The sequence below is a fragment of the Temnothorax nylanderi genome, unplaced genomic scaffold (assembly GCF_030848795.1).
Source record: "Temnothorax nylanderi isolate EJ_2023f unplaced genomic scaffold, tnyl_v1.0 TNYL_tig0389_pilon, whole genome shotgun sequence".
Lineage (NCBI taxonomy): Eukaryota > Metazoa > Arthropoda > Insecta > Hymenoptera > Formicidae > Temnothorax > Temnothorax nylanderi.
Window position 1 is genome coordinate 105477 of NW_027249451.1, and position 22680 is coordinate 128156.

The following is a 22680-nucleotide window of genomic DNA, read 5'->3' on the forward strand; positions in this document are numbered from 1 at the left end:
CCCATTATAGTTAGATTATTTTTTATATTATTTTAAGTGATTTATTTATTGGAAATAAGAGGAAGAATATTTAATAATTTATATGAGACAGATGAGAGAAAACGTTTAATGATCGCGCGACGAGTGCGGCACGCGCATTCTTATCGAGAGTTACCGCTCTGTAATTCTAAACCGCTGACGGTGGACAAGGGAACGGTAGACAGAAGGAAAAATAATTTTAGATACAGTGATATGCATTTTAATATACATTTATTTCTCATGTAATACATCGTGTACAATATTATCTGCAGCATACGCCAACAGTTCACAATCAATAATTGAATTTTTATCATAAATATCACGCAAGATTCTAACTGCATTATATTTATCGGTGATACAATTTTGACGTAAAATAGTTACAAATTGTTTAAATTTTTCACTTACGCCATGAACATTTTGGCATAGTTGAAAATACACATTCTCGACACAATGTTCTAGTTCGAACAAGAAGAGTACGTTTGACGGTTTCATGTACAGGGTGTATCATGACGATACAGAGCGGTACGGCGGGTTGCCCATTCGAGCAGGCGCGCATGGTCGTTCACAATTGCGTTGACTTCGGTGCATCACCTATAATCACTCGCATATCTTTTTTACAATAAAATGGACTTTGTAGCGCCCGAAGTTGCAATACAATTGTGACGGATTTCCGTAGCAGTAACGTTAAAACAGAAGTCGAGATGACAATACAGGTTATGAAATAAATTTTATTAAGAAAACGAAAGACATCTTCTCTCTTACGAAAAAAGCTCGTACCATAGTCCATCATAATCATTATATATTATAATTTTATTACTTAAATTATTTTTTGCACACAATGTTTATGCACAGGACAAAAGTCAGCAATTAGTATATGTGTGCAAATTTAAATTATAAGTCGGCTAATAAATTTCATTCAATGTAAGTTTAAATAATGGCAGAAATCACCATTAACAAATCTTACAATATTCATTTTGTTTAATTAATAAATAATTTATCATTAAATTGATAATCAATTTAATATATCAATACTAATGAGCATTATATAATTCTTTATATAAATGATGCTGCTGCATCTTAAAAATCTTAATCTTAATCTCATAAACAAGAGGTTTATTAGTATAAAATATACATTTTAAATATGATGCTAATAAATAGTTTATATAAGGCAAATTATCATAATATTTAATGAATACTTTTCAGTAATAAATTCCTTGTAGATTTAAATGAGATTCAGTAGCATTATTTACATAAAGATGCTTATTAGCATCAGTATATTGAATTAATTATTAATGTTAATGATGAAATATTAATAATCTGAAATAAATGTTGTTAGACATAAGATCCGCTGATAATCGTTTTTATCGTTATAAATAACGATGGAAACGGTTATCAACGGATCTCGTGCCTAATAACATTTATTTCAGATTATTAATATATATATATATATATATATATATATATATGGGGCATTCTTTCTCAACGAGAGACCCCCCGCCCCAAAAGTTGGTTTTGACGTAAAGAGTTCTAATATGGCTTAAAATTTAGGTAATTATATCTACTTTTAAATGCAAAGTGGCAAAATAAAAAATTAAAGATGGCCGATCCAATATGGCGGACAATGTACATAAAATTGCTTAAATTCGCTTGAAACTCGTTACTCGGGGATTTTTGGTGTCGCTGAACACGAATCTGACATTAGATTTTCAAAATTCAAAATGGCGGATCCAATATGGTGGACAATTTTTTAAAATTATATCGAATTCACATGAAAATTTTTACACGGGGGTTTTAAGGTGATTGAATAGAAATGTGACATAAGATATTAAAAATTGAAACAAAGGCGGATCCAACACAATGTTCCCAAAGCATAATAAATACCAAGACAAGTTTTCAGTCCAATAAGCAAAGGCAAAGCAATATAAAAGTTCAGGCAGTGAAGGCAAGACTAGTTAAGGTTCCAACTAGTAAAAGTAAGACACGTTGCTGGTCCAACCAGCAAAGTAATGACTAGTTAAGGGCTCAACCAGTAAAGGCAAGACAATTGCTGGTTATTTCAGCCAATAATCAGCCAAAGCTGATTATTAAACAAATCTCGTTAATGATATATTAAATATTTCAATGTAGTAAATACCTCATATGTTGTCATAGTTTCATTTAACATAGTCATATTCAACAAAAATGTTACTTAAAATATAGAAAATAATAAATACATTATTAGTAATAATATTTAACATAATAAGTGTATATCTAGATAATACAGTACACACATACATTAACGCAATATTTTTACATTGCTTTTGTTTATATCTTTGAAGATTTTCATATTTTCTGCCAATATTCGTTTCCTATGTAAAACGGTAATGACATAATGTACGAAATTATTATAAAAATAATGCGTAAAATAAATATGCTAAACTATGTTATTGTCTTGCCTTTGCTTTTTGTTCCAGCAACGTGTCTTACTTTTACTAGTTGGAACCTTAACTAGTCTTGCCTTCACTGCCTGAACTTTCATATTGCTTTGCCTTTGCTTATTGGACTGAAAACTTGTCTTGCTATTTATTATGCTTTGGGAACATTGTGTTGGATCCGCTTTTGTTTCAATTTTGAATATCTTATGTCACATTTCTATTCAATCACCTTAAAACCCCCGTGTAAAAATTTTCATGTGAATTCGATATAATTTTAAAAAATCGTCCACCATATTGGATCCGCCATTTTGAATTTTGAAAATCTAATGTCAGATTCGTGTTCAGCGACACCAAAAACCCCCGAGTAACGAGTTTCAAGCGAATTTAAGCAATTTTATGTACATTATCCGCCATATTGGATCGGCCATCTTGAATTTTTTATTTTGCCACTTTGCATTTAAAAGTAGATATAATTACCTAAATTTTAAGCCATATTAGAACTCTTTACGTCAAAACCAACTTTGGGGGCGGGGGGTCTCTCGTTGACAAAGAATGCCCCATATATATATATATATTGTCACGTCTTTTTCACTCCCGGAGCGGTCCGGGCCGTGTGGCGGATCAAAAGGGGAAGGAGAGAAGGATGATAGGCCTCTCCGGCAGTTCTCTCGCACCTCCGACACTCCACTAACCGAATTTTATTGTTGGGCGCCAGACGCGTGAATTCGCGTCCGCGAAATCGCGAGAAACTAAAGAGAGAGACGCAAGGCGAAATAAGTCGGTGTGCGAGGAATCGGCTAGCTCGACCTAATAGCAGGGCGCGCCCTCAGAAAAGATTTCTAATAACGAGCCAAAAAATATTCTTGACATGTTTAATCTCATCACAACCTGAAGTAGTATAAAAATAAAACAATATTGAGATTAAATCAATAATTCCTATTCTCTTCTCTCGAATAAAATAACATTGACTTAATATCTTGAGACAAGAATATATAAATTTAAGCTTATATATTCTTGCGTTTAGACTAATCTTCACGCAACGTTATAACTTATAACTTATAACGTCGCGTGAAGATTAGTCTAAACGCAAGAATATATAAGCTTAAATTTATATATTCTTGTCTCAAGATATTAAGTCAATCTTATTTTATTCGAGAGAAGAGAATAGGAATTATTGATTTAATCTCAATATTGTTTCATAACGCGCGATGTTAGAGCCATAATATTAGGCGCGATCCGCGCGACGGCCGCGCGCCTCGAAACGCCTGAGATACATCTAAATATCCTTTATCCAGATATTATTCCTGAAATAGGTCCTCTTGAGCCATTATCATGTATTAGAATGGAAGCTAAACATAGAGAAGGAAAACAAATAGCCTATTCGTCTGCCAACAGAATCAATTGATCTTATTCTATAGCTATAAAAGGCACCAACTTAAATTTTGCTGTCGGTTACTGGCTGGGAGAGGTTTATCCTTGAAAATATCATTTTCATCCGTTCAGACTGTCCATATAGGACTGAGGTAAAAGAATTTTCTAGTTTTTGTTATGTTCCGTAATTTTCTCGCGATCGCGGATCAATACCGTACCGGTAACGCCATCCGTCAGTCGACCTCCGAACGAAAGGATTTCGCGCCGCTCCCCCCGTCAACCCTTACCGCGAAGTCTCTCGCGACACGTATCGATCCTGTCATGCCGTGATCGCATGATCCCGGAAACGCAGGTGATTGATCGATACGCGTCGCGCAAAGGAAAGCTCCCGAAGCACGAGAGTTCGCGTTCAGTAGCCAAAAGTACTCCGGTTCACAAGGTCGTATACCGTCGTGCTTCCGTTAACGTTTACTCCGGTTCACGCGGTCTCAAATATACCGTCGTGCATCCGAGTTTACCGCTCTGTCAGAGCACCGCTAATTATCGCGCCGTTCGTGCGTGCTGCAATTCGCTCTCGTCTCCGCGAGCAGTGAACATTCGCGTATAAGTCACCCTGCGTGCCTCGCCATTGTGCGCTCGATCATCGTGATCGAATCGACGATTTGTGAACATTCTCGCGTTTTGTGTTACGAACAAGTGCGACTGCAGCATAACGCCTCAAGTGCGTTCATCAAGTGCAAGCTACATTGCGCGTCTTAATTGCTAACGCTTCCGCGCTCTACGAACACGTTCGTATCACGTGACCAGCGCTCATCGAATCACGTGCGCGCCGAGTGTCGTGCTCAAATGAGAGCGCGTCAACCATCATTTGTATTAACCCGACGATTAAACGATATTTGTGCTTTCCTCCCAAATCAAGTGTCTCATTCTAACCGCACGTCGGATCCCTGTCGGGGTCGACCCGGCATCTTACGCCAATTGGCGAACCGGAGTTACGCCCGGAAACCATAAAATTCGCCAACATAATTTCTGGTCCTTCGAGCCGGATCGGCGTGCTTGTTGAGGACGAGTCAAACCAGCTGGTGCGAAATGGCAGAGCAATTGGGCGGTCAACCGCAACTCCAAAGAGTGATCGAGCGTTGTCTTGAGAATTTCAAGAAGCTCGGGCGAAGCAACCTAACGCCAGCAAAGGTCCGTTCGAGGATCTCCGCTCTCAAGGAGACATGGAATCAGTTCGTCAGCGGACACGCCGCTGTAGCCAAGACCATCCCTGAGGACCTGCGAGCATCCCTGTCCTACTTCAAGGACAATCACTTCGAGACTACGCACAACGCCTACCAAGCAGCCCTGGACCACATGTCGGAGAGCCTGGAGGAGTTGGAGCCGGTCGTGAGTCACAACCAGTCATTTGCCGCATCGACGATGCGCACGGATCAGTCCGCGTTTTCTCTTTCGCACCTGCCGCGTATAAGTCTTCCTAAATTCTCGGGGGAGTTTCGCGAGTGGGAAGCGTTTCGAGATCAATTTACAGCCTTAATCATTGATAATCGCGAATTGTTAGATGTTAATCGCTTGCAGTATCTGCACTCTTGCGTGAAGGGTGAAGCCAGCGATGCCATACGCAATATGGCATTAACTGACGCGAATTTTAAGATAGCTTGGAGTTTGCTAATAACGCGATATGATAATCGCCGTCGCTTAGTACATGATCACATACACGCTCTGCACACGCTTCCCCAAGCGACTTCTGATTCCGCAGTGGCTCTCACCGCGTTGCGCAATAAGGCGAACATAGCGATACAATCGTTAAGGAATCTCGGTCGGTCTGTTGACACTTGGGACGACATTTTGGTTTATTTGCTCGTACAAAGGCTGGATAAATTCACACGAAAGGCCTGGGAATTGCAACTTGGCGATACGTCAGAGTATCCAACATACGATCGACTCGATAAATTTCTTCTATCACGAATACGAGCGCTCGATAATGTTCTCCCGGCTTCGTCTCAAGTCAAGGGCAATAAACAAAATTCCTCTGTTCAGAGTCACGCAGCGAATGCAAGTTCGACCAAATGTCCCATGTGTCAAAAGACGCACTTCTTGTCCGCGTGTCCGGACTTTCACAATAAAAGCGTCGCTCAACGGCGTGATCTCGCGAAGAAATATCATTGTTGCTACAATTGCTTGAGTACACGGCACACTCGCGATGCGTGTTCGAGCAAGAACACATGCCGTCAATGTCAGCAGAAGCACCATACGTTGCTTCACACGACCGATGTAAATAATAATAGTTCGACAAGTGAGAGCTCACCTTCATCTACGGAAACGAAAACAGACTTCACTGACGAAGTCACTTCGCATTTATTGTCTCACACTAGCTTTTCAAAATCAAATATTTTGTTAGCTACCGCCTGGATTAAGGTGCGCGGGCTCAACGGTCGACATAGTATAGTCCGCGCGTTATTGGATCAAGGTTCGGTCACTACTTTGATCACCAAACGTTTAGCTCAGCGATTGCGTCTCCCGCGTACGCGCGTCTCCGTATCTATCACTGGGATCGGCGAGACCGCTGCCACCGCACGCAGCGCAGCTAAAGTTCATGTGTCAGCGCGTGACGGCACGGGCCCGGCGCCCTCCGTTTCCGCTCTTGTTCTCAAGTCGCTCACGACTTACATTCCGCAAAGCGTTCCGGATATAACGAAACTGTCGTACATTCGCGAACTTACGCTAGCTGATAACGATCCGACTAGCGCGGCGCCGATTGACGTCATTATCGGTGCTGATTTGTATGGCGCGATTTTACTGCCGGAGGTCCGTAATCGCGCCCCTCATGAGCCCGTAGCTCAAAAATCGATTTTTGGATAGTTCCTGTCTGGACCAATGCCTATGCCGTCGCAGTCACGGCCGACTCGCATTCAAACGCACCACTGCACGGTGTTGTCGGAAATCTCCGATCAGCTGAAACGGTTCTGGGAGGTCGAAGAACTTCCTCAGCAAACTCATCTCTCACCGGAAGAGAGTCAATGCGAAGAACACTTCGTGTCTACACATTCTCGTGCCCCCAACGGGCAATATATAGTGCGGCTGCCGTTCAAATCGGAGCCCCCTATCGACATTGGTGACTCAAAAAAGTCTGCAATCGCGTTGTATTCGCGTCTCGAGTCACGGTTAAGGTCGAATCCCGACCTTGCGAAGGAATACCACGACTTCTTGGCGGAATATGAGCGTCTTGGCCACATGACCAAGGCACCTCTCGATGACCCCCCTGATGGTCAAGTAGTGTATATACCGCATCATGCAGTTGTCCGCGAGCATAGCGCAACAACTCGTTTGCGCGTTGTCTTCAACGCCTCTCAACCGACCTCCAATGGTCTCTCGTTGAACGACCATCTAATAATCGGCCGTAAATTACAACCCGAATTATCTTTCATTCTCTTGCGATGGCGTCAATTTCGGTTCGTCTTCACCGCCGACATCGCCAAAATATATCGCCAAATTCTTGTCCACAAAAGCGATGTAAATTATCAAAGGATCTTATGGCGACCCGCGCCAGACGGGCCCTTAATCGCATACTTATTGCTTACCGTCACCTACGGTAATGCAAACGGGCCAAACGTCGCTCTTCGCGTGGTCGAGCAATTTGCCGAAGACGAAGGCGCTGATTTCCCTTTGGCAGTTCCGGTATTACGGCTTCACACGTACGTCGACGACGCTGTGTTTGGCGCCGATGACATACCGCTCGCGCTTCAGACGCGAGATCAACTGATTTCTCTCTTGAAACGAGCAGGATTTCACCTCCGAAAATGGGCGAGTAACAATCCCGTATTGCTCGAAGGCATCGATCCGCAGGATCATGGCCTTGCTTCCGCAAAAACGCTCGAATCTGACGAGCGTCTCAAGATACTGGGTATCAAGTGGCATCCTCACACGGACGTCTTTCAATTTGACGTCACGCTTGCAGAGTCGGCTCCCGACACGAAGCGCTCAATTCTTTCGACAATCGCTCGAATTTTTGATCCTCTCGGGTGGATGGCTCCAGTGGTCATCACCGCAAAAATCATGATGCAGCAGCTCTGGCTTCTTCGCTGTAAATGGGACGATGTAATCCCTGATGATCTTCTCCGTAGGTGGAGAGATTACTATTCTCGATTACCTATACTGCGACAAATCGTCATTCCGCGTTGGACCGATTACGGTTCCGATACACTCACCGCGGAGATTCATGGGTTTGCCGACGCCGACGCCTCCGCATACGGAGCGGTTGTTTATTTAAAGGTTACGCATCTTGACGGAACAGTCGAAATTACGCTACTTCTATCGAAGTCGAAAGTAGCTCCGCTCAAGCCCATGAGTATTCCTCGTTTAGAGTTGCTCGCCGCGGTTCTGCTCGCGCGGTCAATCGCCGCCGTGCGATCCGCGCTCACGATTGCTATTCAGATCTACCATTGTTGGACAGATTCAAAGGTCACTAAAGCCTGGCTCTCGCAACCACCCTCACGTTGGAAAATGTTTGTCGCGAATCGGGTGCATGAGGTTCAAACCCTCTTGCCAAACGTCGAATGGCATCACGTGCCATCACAGCAAAACCCTGCCGATCTCGTTTCGCGGGGCGTCAAACCTGAAAATCTGATTCAGCAATCTCTATGGTGGACAGGGCCTGACTGGCTCAAATTATCGGCAGATCAATGGCCCTCCGAGCCTCAATCAAATTTGCAAGAATCGCTACCGGAAGAGCGAGCGCACGTTTCCGTGCACCTTGTGCACCCTTGCCAACGATGGGAGCTCGGAGAAAAATTCTCCTCGTGGAACAAGCTGGTGCGCGTCACCGCTTATGTAATGCGATTCGCTCGCCGCGCTCGCGAAATGAGTTGCTCAAATTCCGTCAATGCGACCTCAAAACCCGCGTCGATATTACTTCTTCCGGAAGAAATTAATCTCGCGCGCGAATTCTGGCTCAAGACAGTGCAACAAATGTTATTCCCCGTGGAGTACGCTCAATTAGAGTCATTAAATCGAATCTCGAACAGCAGTAAACTGCTACCGTTAAACCCGTTTCTCGATAAAACCGGACTTATTCGCGTCGGAGGCCGACTCCGCAATTCTGCGTTTCCGGACGACAAGAAACACCCGGTCGTGCTCGCTGCACACCCGTTAGTTGCCGCGTTAATACGCGAAACTCATATCCGTGCCCTCCACGCTGGGCTGCAATTCACGTTGCACCTGCTACGTGAACAATACTGGATCTTGCGCGCGCGTCAAACGATACGAGCTGTTCTCCATAAATGTGTCAGATGCGCTCGTGAAAGCGCCAAAGCCGCGCACGAGTTAATGGGCGACCTGCCCTCGTGTCGCGTCACGTCGACGCGTCGCGCGTTTCTACACTGCGGGATAGATTATGCCGGAACAATACAGGTCAGATCTACTCCCGGTCGAGGACACACATCAAGAAAGGCGTACATCGCGGTGTTCGTCTGCATGACCGTCAAAGCTACTCATCTGGAGTTGGTTGGCGATTGTACGACTCCCGCGTTTATCGCTGCATTCGATCGATTTTGTGCACATCGCGGCGTTCCCAGTGATATGTATTCGGACAACGCTACGACTTTCCACGGTGCTCAACGCGAAATCTCCGTCACATGGAGTGAGGCCACTCGCGATTCGAATTTTCAAAATAGAATAGCAACCCAAGGCGTTCGGTGGAACTTCATTCCTCCGTCCGCGCCGCATTTCGGCGGTCTTTGGGAAGCGTGCGTCCGCAGCGTCAAGTTTCACATGAAACGCGTCATCGGGGCGCACACGCTGACATTCGAGGAGCTAAGCACGCTCCTATGTAAAATCGAAGCGTGTTTGAACTCGCGACCGATCGCTCCCGGTTCAGACAATTTCGATAATTATAATTCAGTGACACCAAGTCATTTCGTGATAGGAACGGCGCTGACAAGCGCTCCCACCCCCTCGTTACTTGAGGAAAAGGAAACGCGTCTCACTCGGTGGCAGCTAATTACACAGATGCGCGACAGCTTTTGGAAGCTTTGGTCAAATGACTATCTGCATACATTGCAGCAACGCCCCAAGTGGCGTCAAATTCAGAATCTAGCTCGAGTCGGACGCTTAGTACTTCTGCGAAATCCTCTCGCTCCTCCCAGCAGATGGGAATTGGGAAGAATCGTCGAGTGTCACCCCGGCGACGACGGACTCACGCGAGTCGTCTCGGTTAAAACAACGCGATCCACGTACAAACGTGCCGTGGTCAAGCTATCATTTTTGCCGGTCGATATAAACACTCCGGAGTGACATTCCACGATGCCTATACGACAATAAAACTTTGTAAATACTTGTAAATATTCCTATGTATCATGTCTTATGTAAATTGATCATTCTAGTTTAAGTTGTTTCAGCACTCGCAGTGCTCCGAATGGCAAGCGGCTCGAGATCAACAATTCGTCACGGCGGGCGGCATTGAATTGTTGCGAATTGTTATTCGCGGCGGGCGGTTATGTTCCGTAATTTTCTCGCGATCGCGGATCAATACCGTACCGGTAACGCCATCCGTCAGTCGCCCTCCGAACGAAAGGATTTCGCGCCGCTCCCCCCGTCAACCCTTACCGCGAAGTCTCTCGCGACACGTATCGATCCTGTCATGCCGTGATCGCATGATCCCGGAAACGCAGGTGATTGGTCGATACGCGTCGCGCAAAGGAAAGCTCCCGAAACACGAGAGTTCGCGTTCAGTAGCCAAAAGTACTCCGGTTCACGAGGTCGTATACCGTCGTGCGTCCGTTAACGTTTACTCCAGTTCACGCGGTCTCAAATATACCGTCGTGCATCCGAGTTTACCGCTCTGTCAGAGCACCGCTAATTATCGCGCCGTTCGTGCGTGCTGCAATTCGCTCTCGTCTCCGCGAGCAGTGAACATTCGCGTATAAGTCACCCTGCGTGCCTCGCCATTGTGCGCTCGATCATCGTGATCGAGTCGACGATTTGTGAACATTCTCGCGTCTTGTGTTACGAACAAGTGCGACTGCAGCATAACGCCTCAAGTGCGTTCATCAAGTGCAAGCTACATTGCGCGTCTTAATTGCCAACGCCTCCGCGCTCTACGAACATGTTCGTATCACGTGACCAGCGCTCATCGAATCACGTGCGCGCCGAGTGTCGTGCTCAAATGAGAGCGCGTCAACCATCATTTGTATTAACCTGACGATTAAACGATATTTGTGCTTTCCTCCCAAATCAAGTGTCCTCCCAAATCTTATTCTAACCGCACGTCGGATCCCTGTCGGGGTCGACCTGGCATCTTACGCCAATTGGCGAACCGGAGTTACGCCCGGAAACCATAAAATTCGCCAACACGTTATATATTACCTGAAGTTATATGTTTCGCAAAATGGAATATTGTTAAATGGATTAAAATTAATGACTCTCATTATGAGAATGGCATGTTGGTTGTTGTAGATTGGGAAAGAAGTAAAAATCCTCAATTTGGTTATATTTATACAATATCTGTATCCAGAGATAATATTGTATATTTTTTACTTAAGAAACTTACCACAGTAAATTTTAATACTCATTTCCATGCTTATAAAATTGATTTAACTGATCAATGGCATTACTTAAAATTTCAAGATTTGGCTATCCATACAGCAACCAACATCAGAATTATTGCTAATGATCAACGATTGGTTCCGTTCCGTTTTATTCTCCATTGATTTCTCTATGAAAGATAAATCAATGGAGAATAAAACGGCTTTCTATCAAATACGTTTTGTATGATCATAAGTGTAAAATCATAAATCATAAAAATAATCGAAAATCATACGTTTTGTATAAAAACGTAATAATAAAACGTTACAAAATAATAGCTGTTTTTGTTCATAAATACCTTTATTTCATTCTATCACAAAAAGGATCTTGAAAAAATAATATAATAGATTCCTAACAATCTACAAATTCTCTTTTTGCAAGAATAGAATAAGATTTTTTTTCAGATTCGTCTATTATTGAATCAAGAATATTATAGGATTGTCACAAAGTTCTATCTGCATCTTTCTGAGAAAGTTAGAGGGATAGTATCAAGAATATTTTATTCTAAACTTAAGAAATTTTCTATTTAAGATTAAAATATTGTTGTTTCAATACTAAATATAATTGGCCCTATTTCGATCCTATTTTATGATTAGATTTAAGAGTAATAGCATTGTATCTAGAAATCTTTTCTGAGGGTGGCGGGGTTGATTAAGGGCAGCGCGATGTTCGGCGGGGTGACACGCAAATCATTAACTCAGTCAGCTAACAAATGAAAAGAAACATTTATTGTAGAATAACTTTCGGAAAACAATGCGGCCATTTCGGCTTTCATTAATCAGAAAAAGCAAATAGATAGCTGATAACACGGGCGTCAAGTTTTGAACAATAAGAATGGCAGTAACGCGGACGCCAGAAATAAGCGGAGAATTACGTTAATTTAGTAAACGCGCGGAAGGCGTCGTTGATGAGCAAGATAATACTGGTAGAAAACTAAACTCACAAATACTTCGAAATCATAGCAGTCACGCAGATGATAATAATAGTAGAGTATTAAACTAACAAATAATATAGAATATCTACAGAAGTTACGACCGAATGCGACATAACTGGAGTAAACGCGAAATAATCGTGCGTCACGCTCGGAGCGCGTGAACTCAAGGTCCCAAGCGGCGCAAGGATTCTTTCGCCAAATTGCCTTAATCTAACGCAGATAGGGAACGTAACACAAGTGACATCCCAACGTAATAATGGTCGAACGCAACGCGTAATATCGCCAAGGGTATCCTGACGCGAAGAATAAGGCGCTTAGGCGCTTGGCATAACACGAAATACTAAAACTAACGCGGGGAAAGGTACGGAATTACCGCGAGTAATAACGGGACGCAATATTAGGTCAACGCAAGTAATATCTTAATGCAAATAATATCCTAACGCAAATAATATCCTAACTAGAATAATCAGTCGGTGTGAATAACGCGAATGACACCCCGACTCGAAAAATCAATCGGCACGATCAATATTCTAACGCGAATAATATGTCGGTACGAACGACATTCCGACGCAAATATGATTCTAACGCAAAGGCTTGCACGCAGTTAACATCGGAGCACAATCACACCAACGCGAATAATATCTCGGCGCAACCAATATCGCGTGGATAATCTAGGTGTCCTAACGCGAATCACACCTGACGCAATTAAACCAATGTATTTACAATATGTATTTATTTTACAGGACATGTTCTACATGTCCACCATTGTTCTCCAAACACAATGCGACTCTCCGCATAAAATTTTGTCGCACTCTACTTAGTGTGACGGGTGTAATATCGCGACTTGCTACCCGTATTCTTTCAATTAATTCGTTGCGATTCATGGGTAGTGTCTTATATACCTGATCGCGTATAAAACCCCATGCAAAAAAGTCCAGAGGCGTGAGATCAGGTGATCGCGGTGGCCACTCGTGCAGATCACTGTGAATGCCTATCCACCTGTTCGTAAAACGACGATTCAAAATCTTACGGGCGAGAAGGGAAGTATGGGCTGGATGGCCGTCTTGTTGGAAGATGATGTTTGGGCGGATGTGTAATGGAACATCTTCCAACAAACCGGGCAGTGTTTCCTCCAGAAACTCGTAATATACTTCTGCCGTGACATTGACATTTTCAGGGAAAAAGTACGGTCCAATAATCGTATCGTCCACAATCCCCATCCAAACGTTGACGTGGAATCTTCCCTGGACGTGCGTTTCTTTTATACAGTGGAGATTCTCTACCGCGTAATGGTGTTCATTATGGCGATTAATCATGCCATCACTGCGGAAAGTGCTCTCGTCTGTCCATAATATACTCCGCAGAAAGTAGTCATCCTCAATATCATCAATATCGTAAATCTGTATGATATAAAGGTACAATAATGTATCTGTGTATTTTTTTTTCATGTTTTTTATGCCTTTTTTGCAATTAGTTAAAAATTATTATTAATTTTCTGTTTATTACTTAGGTTGACATTTTATCGCGTAGACTTTAGAAGAAACGGTGATATGATTAGCCACGATATAAAAAACGCGTCAACGAGAAATATTCGATAAATGAAAGTTATTTGCCACGATTTCGTATGAAAGCTTAAAATATAGCTAATACATTATTAAACTATATAATTTACCTGTTTTGAGACCCAATCACAAAATCTTTCTCGACGGAGCAAATCTTGGGGGAGCTACATTTGAGTTGTGTGTCTCTTGTAAGGATGCATTCTTAAATCTTTCTTAATAATCCTATGTGCCTTGTTATGGTCCATACCGAGATCATATCCGATACCTCTTGTGCTGGTGTGCGGATTTTCTGTAACTGCTTCTCTCACTTGATTGATAATTTCTTCCGGGCGATGATGATGATTTAGCGCGCGTTTTGACGCGTGTAACGTGCCATGCTGGACAAGGCGAGTTAATAAGGTATGGAAATACCCGTGTGCCGGGTGCCGCTTTTCAGGAAAGCGCTCAGCGCACAAAATTGCGGCCTGCCTTCCATTTTTACGACATTCGCCGTAAATTAACAACATATTAGCCAACTCTTCGTTAGTATAACGAGGATGCTCCATCGTTCACCATTTGACGTTTTTAAAACAGACGAGTGCATTTTCCGTAGACGGACAAAAAACTATCTGGTCCGACGTTCTTTTCCTTGCGTGCAACGCGAGGATTGAAAACGCGGTGAACGATGGAACGTCCTCGTTATACTAACGAAGAGTTGGCCAATATATTATTAATTTACGGCGAATGTCGTAAAAATGGAAGGCAGGCCGCAATTTTGTACGCTGAGCGCTTTCCTGAAAAGCGGCACCCGGCACACGGGTATTTTCATGCCTTATTAACTCGCCTTATCCAGCATGGCACGTTACACACGTCAACACGCGCACGAAATCATCATCGCCCGGAAGAAATTATCAATCAAGTGAGAGAAGCAGTTACAGAAAATCCGCACACCAGCACGAGAAGTATCGGATATGATCTTGGTATGGACCATAACAAGGCGCATAGAATTATTAAGAAAGATTTAAGAATGCATCCTTACAAGAGACACACAACTCAAATGTTACTCCCCCAAGATTTGCTCCGTCGAGAAAGATTTTGTGATTGGGTCTCAGAACAGGTAAATTATATATTGCTTCCTCATAGAGGAAGCTTTGTTTTCGTAAATTCGTATATGAACTTTTGATTGTGTATAAAGTTGGTTCTAATTAACCAAATTTAAAAGAATTATATATAAAATTGGGGTAGAAGAAACCAAAGAAAAGATTGTTTTTTGAGTTTTTTTTTCAATTTTTTCTACCCCTATTTCATATATAATTCTTTAAGATTTGGTTGATTAGTTTTTTAGTTATATAAAAAACACAGTGTAGTGTTAAATGTTAATCTCCTTTTAAGAAGGTATGAAATCGATGTTTGAACTTTGCGAAGCTGACCGAGTGTCGAGCGTTTATTTTATAAATGACTGTATAAGTTACTGATTTCATTTAACAGTAGTACCTCATGGGTGACGAAGAAATCTATTATGATTTTACAAACGTCGGTTAACTTTAAAAAAAAACCTTAGTTTACTCACTATTCATTTCTTTCTAAGGGGAACAGTTAGAACATCTCAAGTCTCAATAATTGAGACTTCAAAAAATGATGTTTTAAAATAATAAAAAAGTGTGCAAGTAGAAACTTGCACATTGTTTCCTCATAGTTTTTATTCTATATTATTTGTTAGTTTAATACTCTACTATTATTATCTGCGTGACTGCTATGATTTCGAAGTATTTGTGAGTTTAGTTTCCTATTTCAGGAATAATATCTGGATAATGGATATTTAGATGCATCTCAGGCGTTTCGCGGCGCGCGGCCGTCGTGCGGATCGCGCCTAATATTATGGCTCTAACATCGCGCGTTATGAAACAATATTGAGATTAAATCAATCATTCCTATTCTCTTCTCTCGAATAAAATAAGATTGACTTAATATATTGAGACAAGAATATATAAATTTAAGCTTATAAGTTGTAAGTTATAACGTCGCGTGAAGATTAGTCTAAACGCAAGAATATATAAGCTTAAATTTATATATTCTTGTCTCAAGATATTAAGTCAATGTTATTTTATTCGAGAGAAGAGAATAGGAATTATTGATTTAATCTCAATATTGTTTAATTTTTATACTACTTCAGGTTGTGATGAGATTAAACATGTCAAGAATATTTTTTGTCTCGTTATTAGAAATCTTTTCTGAGGGCGCGCCCTGCTATTAGGTCGAGCTAGCCGATTCCTCGCACACCGACTTATTTCGCCTTGCGTCTCTTTCTTTAGTTTCTCGCGATTTCGCGGACGCGAATTCACGCGTCTGGCGCCCAACAATAAAATTCGGTTAGTGGAGTGTCGGAGGTGCGAGAGAACTGCCGGAGAGGCCTATCATCCTTCTCTCCTTCCCCTTTTGATCCGTCACACGGCCCGGACCGCTCCGGGAGTGAAAAAGACGTGACAATATATATATATATATATATATATATATTAATAATCTGAAATAAATGTTATTAGGCACGAGATCCGTTGATAACCGTTTCCATCGTTATTTATAACGATAAAAACGATTATCAGCGGATCTTATGTCTAACAACATTTATTTCAGATTATTAATATTTCATCATTAACATTAATAATTAATTCAATATACTGAAGCTAATAAGCATCTTTATGTAAATAATGCTACTGAATCTCATTTAAATCTACAAGGAATTTATTACTGAAAAGTATTCATTAAATATTATGATAATTTGCCTTATATAAACTATTTATTAGCATCATATTTAAAATGTATATTTTATACTAATAAACCTCTTGTTTATGAAATTAAGATTAAGATTTTTAAGATGCAGCAGCATCATTTATATAAAAAATTATATAATGCTCATTAGTATTGATATATTAAATTGATTATCAATTTAATGATAAATTATTTATTAATTAAACAAAATGAATATTGTAAGATTTGTTAATGGTGATTTCTGCCATTATTTAAACTTACATTGAATGAAATTTATTAGCCGACTTATAATTTAAATTTGCACACATATACTAATTGCTGACTTTTGTCCTGTGCATAAACATTGTGTGCAAAAAATAATTTAAGTAATAAAATTATAATATATAATGATTATGATGGACTATGGTACGTGCTTTTTTCGTAAGAGAGAAGATGTCTTTCGTTTTCTTAATAAAATTTATTTCATAACCTGTATTGTCATCTCGACTTCTGTTTTAACGTTACTGCTACGGAAATCCGTCACAATTGTATTGCAACTTCGGGCGCTACAAAGTCCATTTTATTGTAAAAAAGATATGCGAGTGGTTATAGGTGATGCACCGAAGTCAACGCAATTGTGAACGACCATGCGCGCCTGCTCGAATGGGCAACCCGCCGTACCGCTCTGTATCGTCATGATACACCCTGTACAAGCTGGTGTCGCACGATGTCAATTTTACAATATCTGCGTCACGTATTTTAACGAGTTCCAGATCTCGAAACGCTAGCGATGAAGGCGCCGGTGACTGCACGAGTCGCTGAATATCTGCACGTTTTTCAATGAACGTCACCCACGTTGCATGAGGCAGAATTATCCGATTGCCTTGGTTATCGCCAATAAGTATATCCACAGAGGACATAGGTCCCGCGTTGATTCCAACATCTAAAAATTTATATGCTGTCGATGTCAAGGCAAACCTTTTTCCCAAAATACGAGGCGTATAACGAGGTTTATCAAAACTGAAAAAATACAATTTTTTATAAAAGTTTTTTCTTTTGCACAAGTATATACGAAAATTAGCAGTACTTACTCATTGTGCTGTTTCTCGCATGTTTCATCCTGAATCGGAACGTAGTAGTTCGCACCGTGAGTGTTCATCGTAACTGGAGGCTGTTTGCGACGTACTCGAACCGTATCAATCTCTTGACTGCGTTCTAGAATCCTCGTAGACTATTTATACGTACAAAAAAATTGCGAATCTTGCAAATAGCGCCAATGTACGGCTGCTGCATGGTGACCACCACCACAATCCACATATATGTTAAATGTGATATCTTTGTCAAGAACATTCGTGATGAGATCACCTCATCGGGCAATAGCATCAAATATGATTTTTTTTCAAAGACACATCGCGACGTGTCTCGCGATGATTTCATCGAACACGTGCAAAATTGCAAATTTTGCAATTTCGCATACGTCAATGGCGCGTTATTGTTTTCAAGAACATGTCGCGACGTGTCTCGCGATGATTTCATCGAACACGTGCAAAACTGCAAATCGTACATTTTTTCGGAAGGCGCAAATGTACGGATGCTGAGATCACGATGAAATTAGATATGATAAAAAAAGCAAACGATGCATCATTAGTAGAATATAAATTGACGAATCTGGGGGATACGCTCAGTAGTCGAGAATTGGAAGTCGTGAGTACAACAAATTGTGTTAGAAAGAGGATCGTGTAATAACATGGAGCAAGAGTTGTTGGAGCAATCCACCCTTTTAAATTCGAGGGAAGACTTTACCGCGTGGGAGCAACGATACGACGAGTTTATCGAATCGTTGGAAGAACAAAGCCGAATTAAACGGCCGCGATTATCGATCAATCTTAAACAGTCATCGATCGGTCTTAAACAGTCGTTGATCGCTTGTATCGCACGACTCGAAGGTTTGAAAGACTCGGTACGTCAACGTTTCGTGCATGTGGGTGCAGGATACAGTGCGAGTGAGACAGGACTTAGATGGCGCGAGATAGATACGGCTTTTGAAAGTCGTATACTGACTGGTGTGGTGATAAATTCCAAACACATCGACCCTCGTCAATTTCTCAGAGATGCGAGAGACATTGTACTAATTCATGTGCGGAACGTCATGCAACGACATCACAATGTAAAGATAAACACAATGTTTAATGGTGAATTTGTTGCGGGCGACAAACGCGCAAATAAAAGTCGCAACGAGAAACTGTGAACTCTTTCGTATGTCCGATCTGCGCGAGTGGTACAAGCGACACATTATCGAGCCTACCCTAGCATCGCTGGAGGAATTCCAGGAACGTGATAGCGGATGGGCATTGTCGCGTATACTTAATTTGACTGTTAACGTAAACAAATATAATCCATTGCACGCGGGGTGTTTTGTGAAAATACCGCGAGAAATTAAAATGAAGAGAGCGGTGATAAACGTGCGATCAATGGGCAATGCATGTTTCGCATGGTCAGTGACGGCTGCTCTGCATCCAGCCCAAAGACATGTAGATCTGCAATCGTCGTATACACATTACACATCGGTGCTAAATCTTACAGACATTGAGTTTCCAATAACGTTGGATCAAATTAAACGGTTTGAAGTTCACAACGACATCTCCATCAACGTCTACAGCATCGAGAAAAAAAACAAGGAATTTGCTATCTTGCCAATACGGGTTACTGGTCGAAAAATGGACAGGCATGTAAATCTGCTGTACGTGCATGACGACAACGTGGGGCATTTTGCATGCATCAAGAACCTATCCCGCCTTGTGAGCTCGCAATTGAGCAAGAAAAAGAACAAAAAATACTTTTGCGATCGGTGAGTATACGTCCTAATAAAAATAAAAATAATTTTTATGTAAAAGATATATATAAAAAAAATTTCATTATTTACAGATGTTTGCACTACTTCAGCTCCAGCGAGAAATTGGAAGCCCACACCGTCGACTGTCAGGAAATGAACGACTGCGCGATCAAGTTACCGAGCGATAACGACAAGTGGTCGGCCTTTAAGAATCACAGCAGGAAGGAACGAGTTCCGTTTATAGTATACGCCGACCTGGAATGTACCCTGGAGAAGATGGAAGCGGATCCGGAAACGTCCAGGTACACATATCAACATCATCGCGTGTTTAGCATAGGGTACTACGTGCGTTGCTCGTACGACGACTCATTATCATTGTATCGGTTTCGTCGCGATAAGGATTGCGTCGCGTGGTTCGCCGAGGAGCTAAGACGTTTAGCTCACGACGTAAAGACAATCTTGTCCACTAATGTACCCATGGCGGATTTCACGCGAGACGAGTGGGAAAAGTTCAACATCACAACGCACTGTCACGTGTGCGAAAAACCGTTCGAGCCAGACGACGTGCGAGTACGCGATCATTGTCATCTGACCGGTCAGTACAGAGGTCCCGCGCATTTAAACTGTAACTTAAATTATAAAGATTCGCATTGCATTCCCATAGTTTTTCATAATTTATCGGGCTACGACGCGCATTTTATTATAACGGAAATAGCAACAGCGTACGAAGGACATGTAGACTTACTCTCAATCACAAAAGAGAAATACATTTCGTTTACAAAAAACGTTAAAAGCACCGAAGATAAAGATAAGAAAACTTGCGTCAAATTGCGATTTATCGATTCGTACAAGTTTCTCACCGCTAGTCTCGACAAATTGGCATCTTATCTCAGCAAGGATAAACTGCGCATCTTGCAACGCGAATTTTGTTAATTATTCGCAGAAAATTTTAATTTACTGACACGAAAAGGCGTATTTCCGTATGAGTACATTGACTGCGTCGAAAAGTTGAAGGACTCGCGTTTACCACCGCGCGACTCGTTTTACAATTCATTGACAGGTGACACCGTATCCGAAAGCGATTACGCGCACGCCGTCAACGTCTGGTAGCGGTTCTCCATTCGAACGCTCGGTGACTACAGCGATTTATATCTCAAAACCGATGTCTTGCTGTTGGCCGATATCTTTAAAAATTTTCGCGATAGTTGCGTCGCGAGTTATGGACTCGATCCCGCGTATTATTATACTCTACCGGGTTTCACGTGGGACGCTATGTTGAAGCATACGCGTATCAATTTCGAATTGCTCACCGACATTGACATGGTCATGTTTATAGAACGCGGTATACGCGGCGGTTTGAGTCAATGTTCGAACAGATACGCGCTGGCCAACAACAAGTACATGCAGTCGTACGATCCATCGAAACCGTCGTCGTACCTGATGTATTTCGACGTAAACAACTTATACGGCTGGGCAATGTGTCAACCATTGCCATACGCAGATTTTCAATGGGTCGACGACGTAACCAATTTTAATGTTATGGATGTCGCGTTGGATTCCTCGATAGGCTACATTCTCGAAGTCGACTTGGAGTATCCGCAACATCTTCACGACGCGCACACTGACCTACCGTTCTGTCCGACGCGCGATAAACCACCCGGTAAGCGGCAGGACAAGCTCCTCGCAACATTATACGATAAAGCCCCTTGCACAATAGGCAATAGCGATAGCCATAGCGACAGCGATAGCGATAGCGACAAAATTTCCGACGAGTTGGAATTCTGTATCTATTGCCTTGTAGCCAACCAATCAGCGTTCAGAATTTTGCCGAGACGAACGTTTTGAATGTTTTGAGTCGTACGTATATGAAAGGTTATGATCTAAGGGTCGCGAAGCTCTGATCGCATTGCTCGCAACGATTATTGCCACGGAGACAGGCGTGCACGCGAAAATTTCCCAACTTGGAGAACTGCTGCAGGTACTGATTGCATTTGTACATTCGCATCGACGCGGTCGCCAGGCATTTCTCTCGTACCTTAACCTTCCACATTCGAAAAGAACTTCTCGATTATCGGATCCTTTGCTGATTGTGACGTTGTCACCCGAATCGGAGTACGGTCCCAGAATTTCTCAATTTGCACGACTTTTCTGGTGTAGAGCCTACCCTCGCTATCCACACATTCCTCCGTGCGCAACGTGTTCATCGTCTGTCGCTGCCGTGCATTCGCCACATTTTCCGAGCCTTCGGACAACACGGATACCGGACTTGTCGTCGCCAGATCATTCAACTGCTCCGCCATCTCTAGCAAAACCTCCTGGCCATCGAGGAACTGCTTGATATGGTCCAGGACGGAGTTGAAGCTCATTTCGCAACTGGTGCAACTATATACAGCGTCAGACTCGAGATATGGATCATTTTAATTATACGACCAACTTGGGAAGAGAAGAAGAACAATACGACGCATCGAATGAATATTATTACAACGTTAACGATAATTGCAACATTAACGATAATTGCAAATATGGTGATGAACTGTTAATTGATCTTGTACGATCTCGTCTTTATCTCTACGATAAAACTCAAAGAGAATACAAGGACACGAGATTGAAAGAAAATGCATGGAGAGAGATGGCTAGCATTTTGAATATGACAGGTAAGTTAATTATGATTTAAAATATTTGTTTATTAATGTTCTTTATTTCACAATTTATTGAATGTAAATTGTTTACTAAACATATTTAACCATGCTTTATGCATGTATGAAACCACCAATCACTACCTCCATGCATTTTCTTTCAGGTGGTTAAATAATAACATCTATTTATATTTTCAGTATCAGATTGTCAAACACGATGGACACGTCTCCGCCAACGTTTTAGCAAAGAACGAACGTTGCACGAACAAGAAACCAGAAGTGGTGCTGGAAAGCCTACACGGCCAAAGTGGTTTCTCTTTGAGAACCTTAACTTTTTAGAAAAGCATATGGTCCATAGAAAGTTAGTATACTTTTGTTACAATTATTATGGATATTTATGGTACTGTGTAAACATTTTTGTCATAACTTTTCAACATTTTAGAAGTATTACGAATATGAGTTTTTCTCAGCCATCAATCTTGAAGATGCATCAAGCGAAGAGAATAAATCAAGACTTCAGGGTACAAGAAGCAATTCTTTCTAATATAACATCATGTATTCTACTTGAACAACATATTTTCAAAACTTATTTTATTTGTTACAGGAA

At 41.8% G+C, this 22680-nt stretch overlaps 1 protein-coding gene across 1 annotated transcript; it reads right to left on the reverse strand.

Moving 5' to 3' along the window:
• Nucleotides 1-249: 249 nt before the first annotated feature.
• LOC139782129 (uncharacterized) lies at nucleotides 250-17763 on the reverse strand. Its single transcript, XM_071721080.1, has 4 exons — nucleotides 17696-17763; nucleotides 17331-17624; nucleotides 10149-10160; nucleotides 250-517 (listed from the first exon to the last, which is right to left on the reverse strand). Exons 1-4 carry the CDS (start codon nucleotides 17761-17763, stop codon nucleotides 250-252), a joined length of 642 nt encoding a protein of 213 aa, XP_071577181.1.
• Between the last annotated feature and the right edge of the window lie 4917 nt (nucleotides 17764-22680).

Coding starts and splice junctions, on each gene's coding strand:
- LOC139782129 (XM_071721080.1), bottom strand. CDS start 17,763: ATGAACACTCACGGTGCGAACTACTACGTTCCGATTCAGGATGAAACA. Junction 17,625..17,695: donor TGCGAGAAACAGCACAATGA/GTAAGTACTGCT, acceptor GTATTTTTTCAG/TTTTGATAAACCTCGTTATA.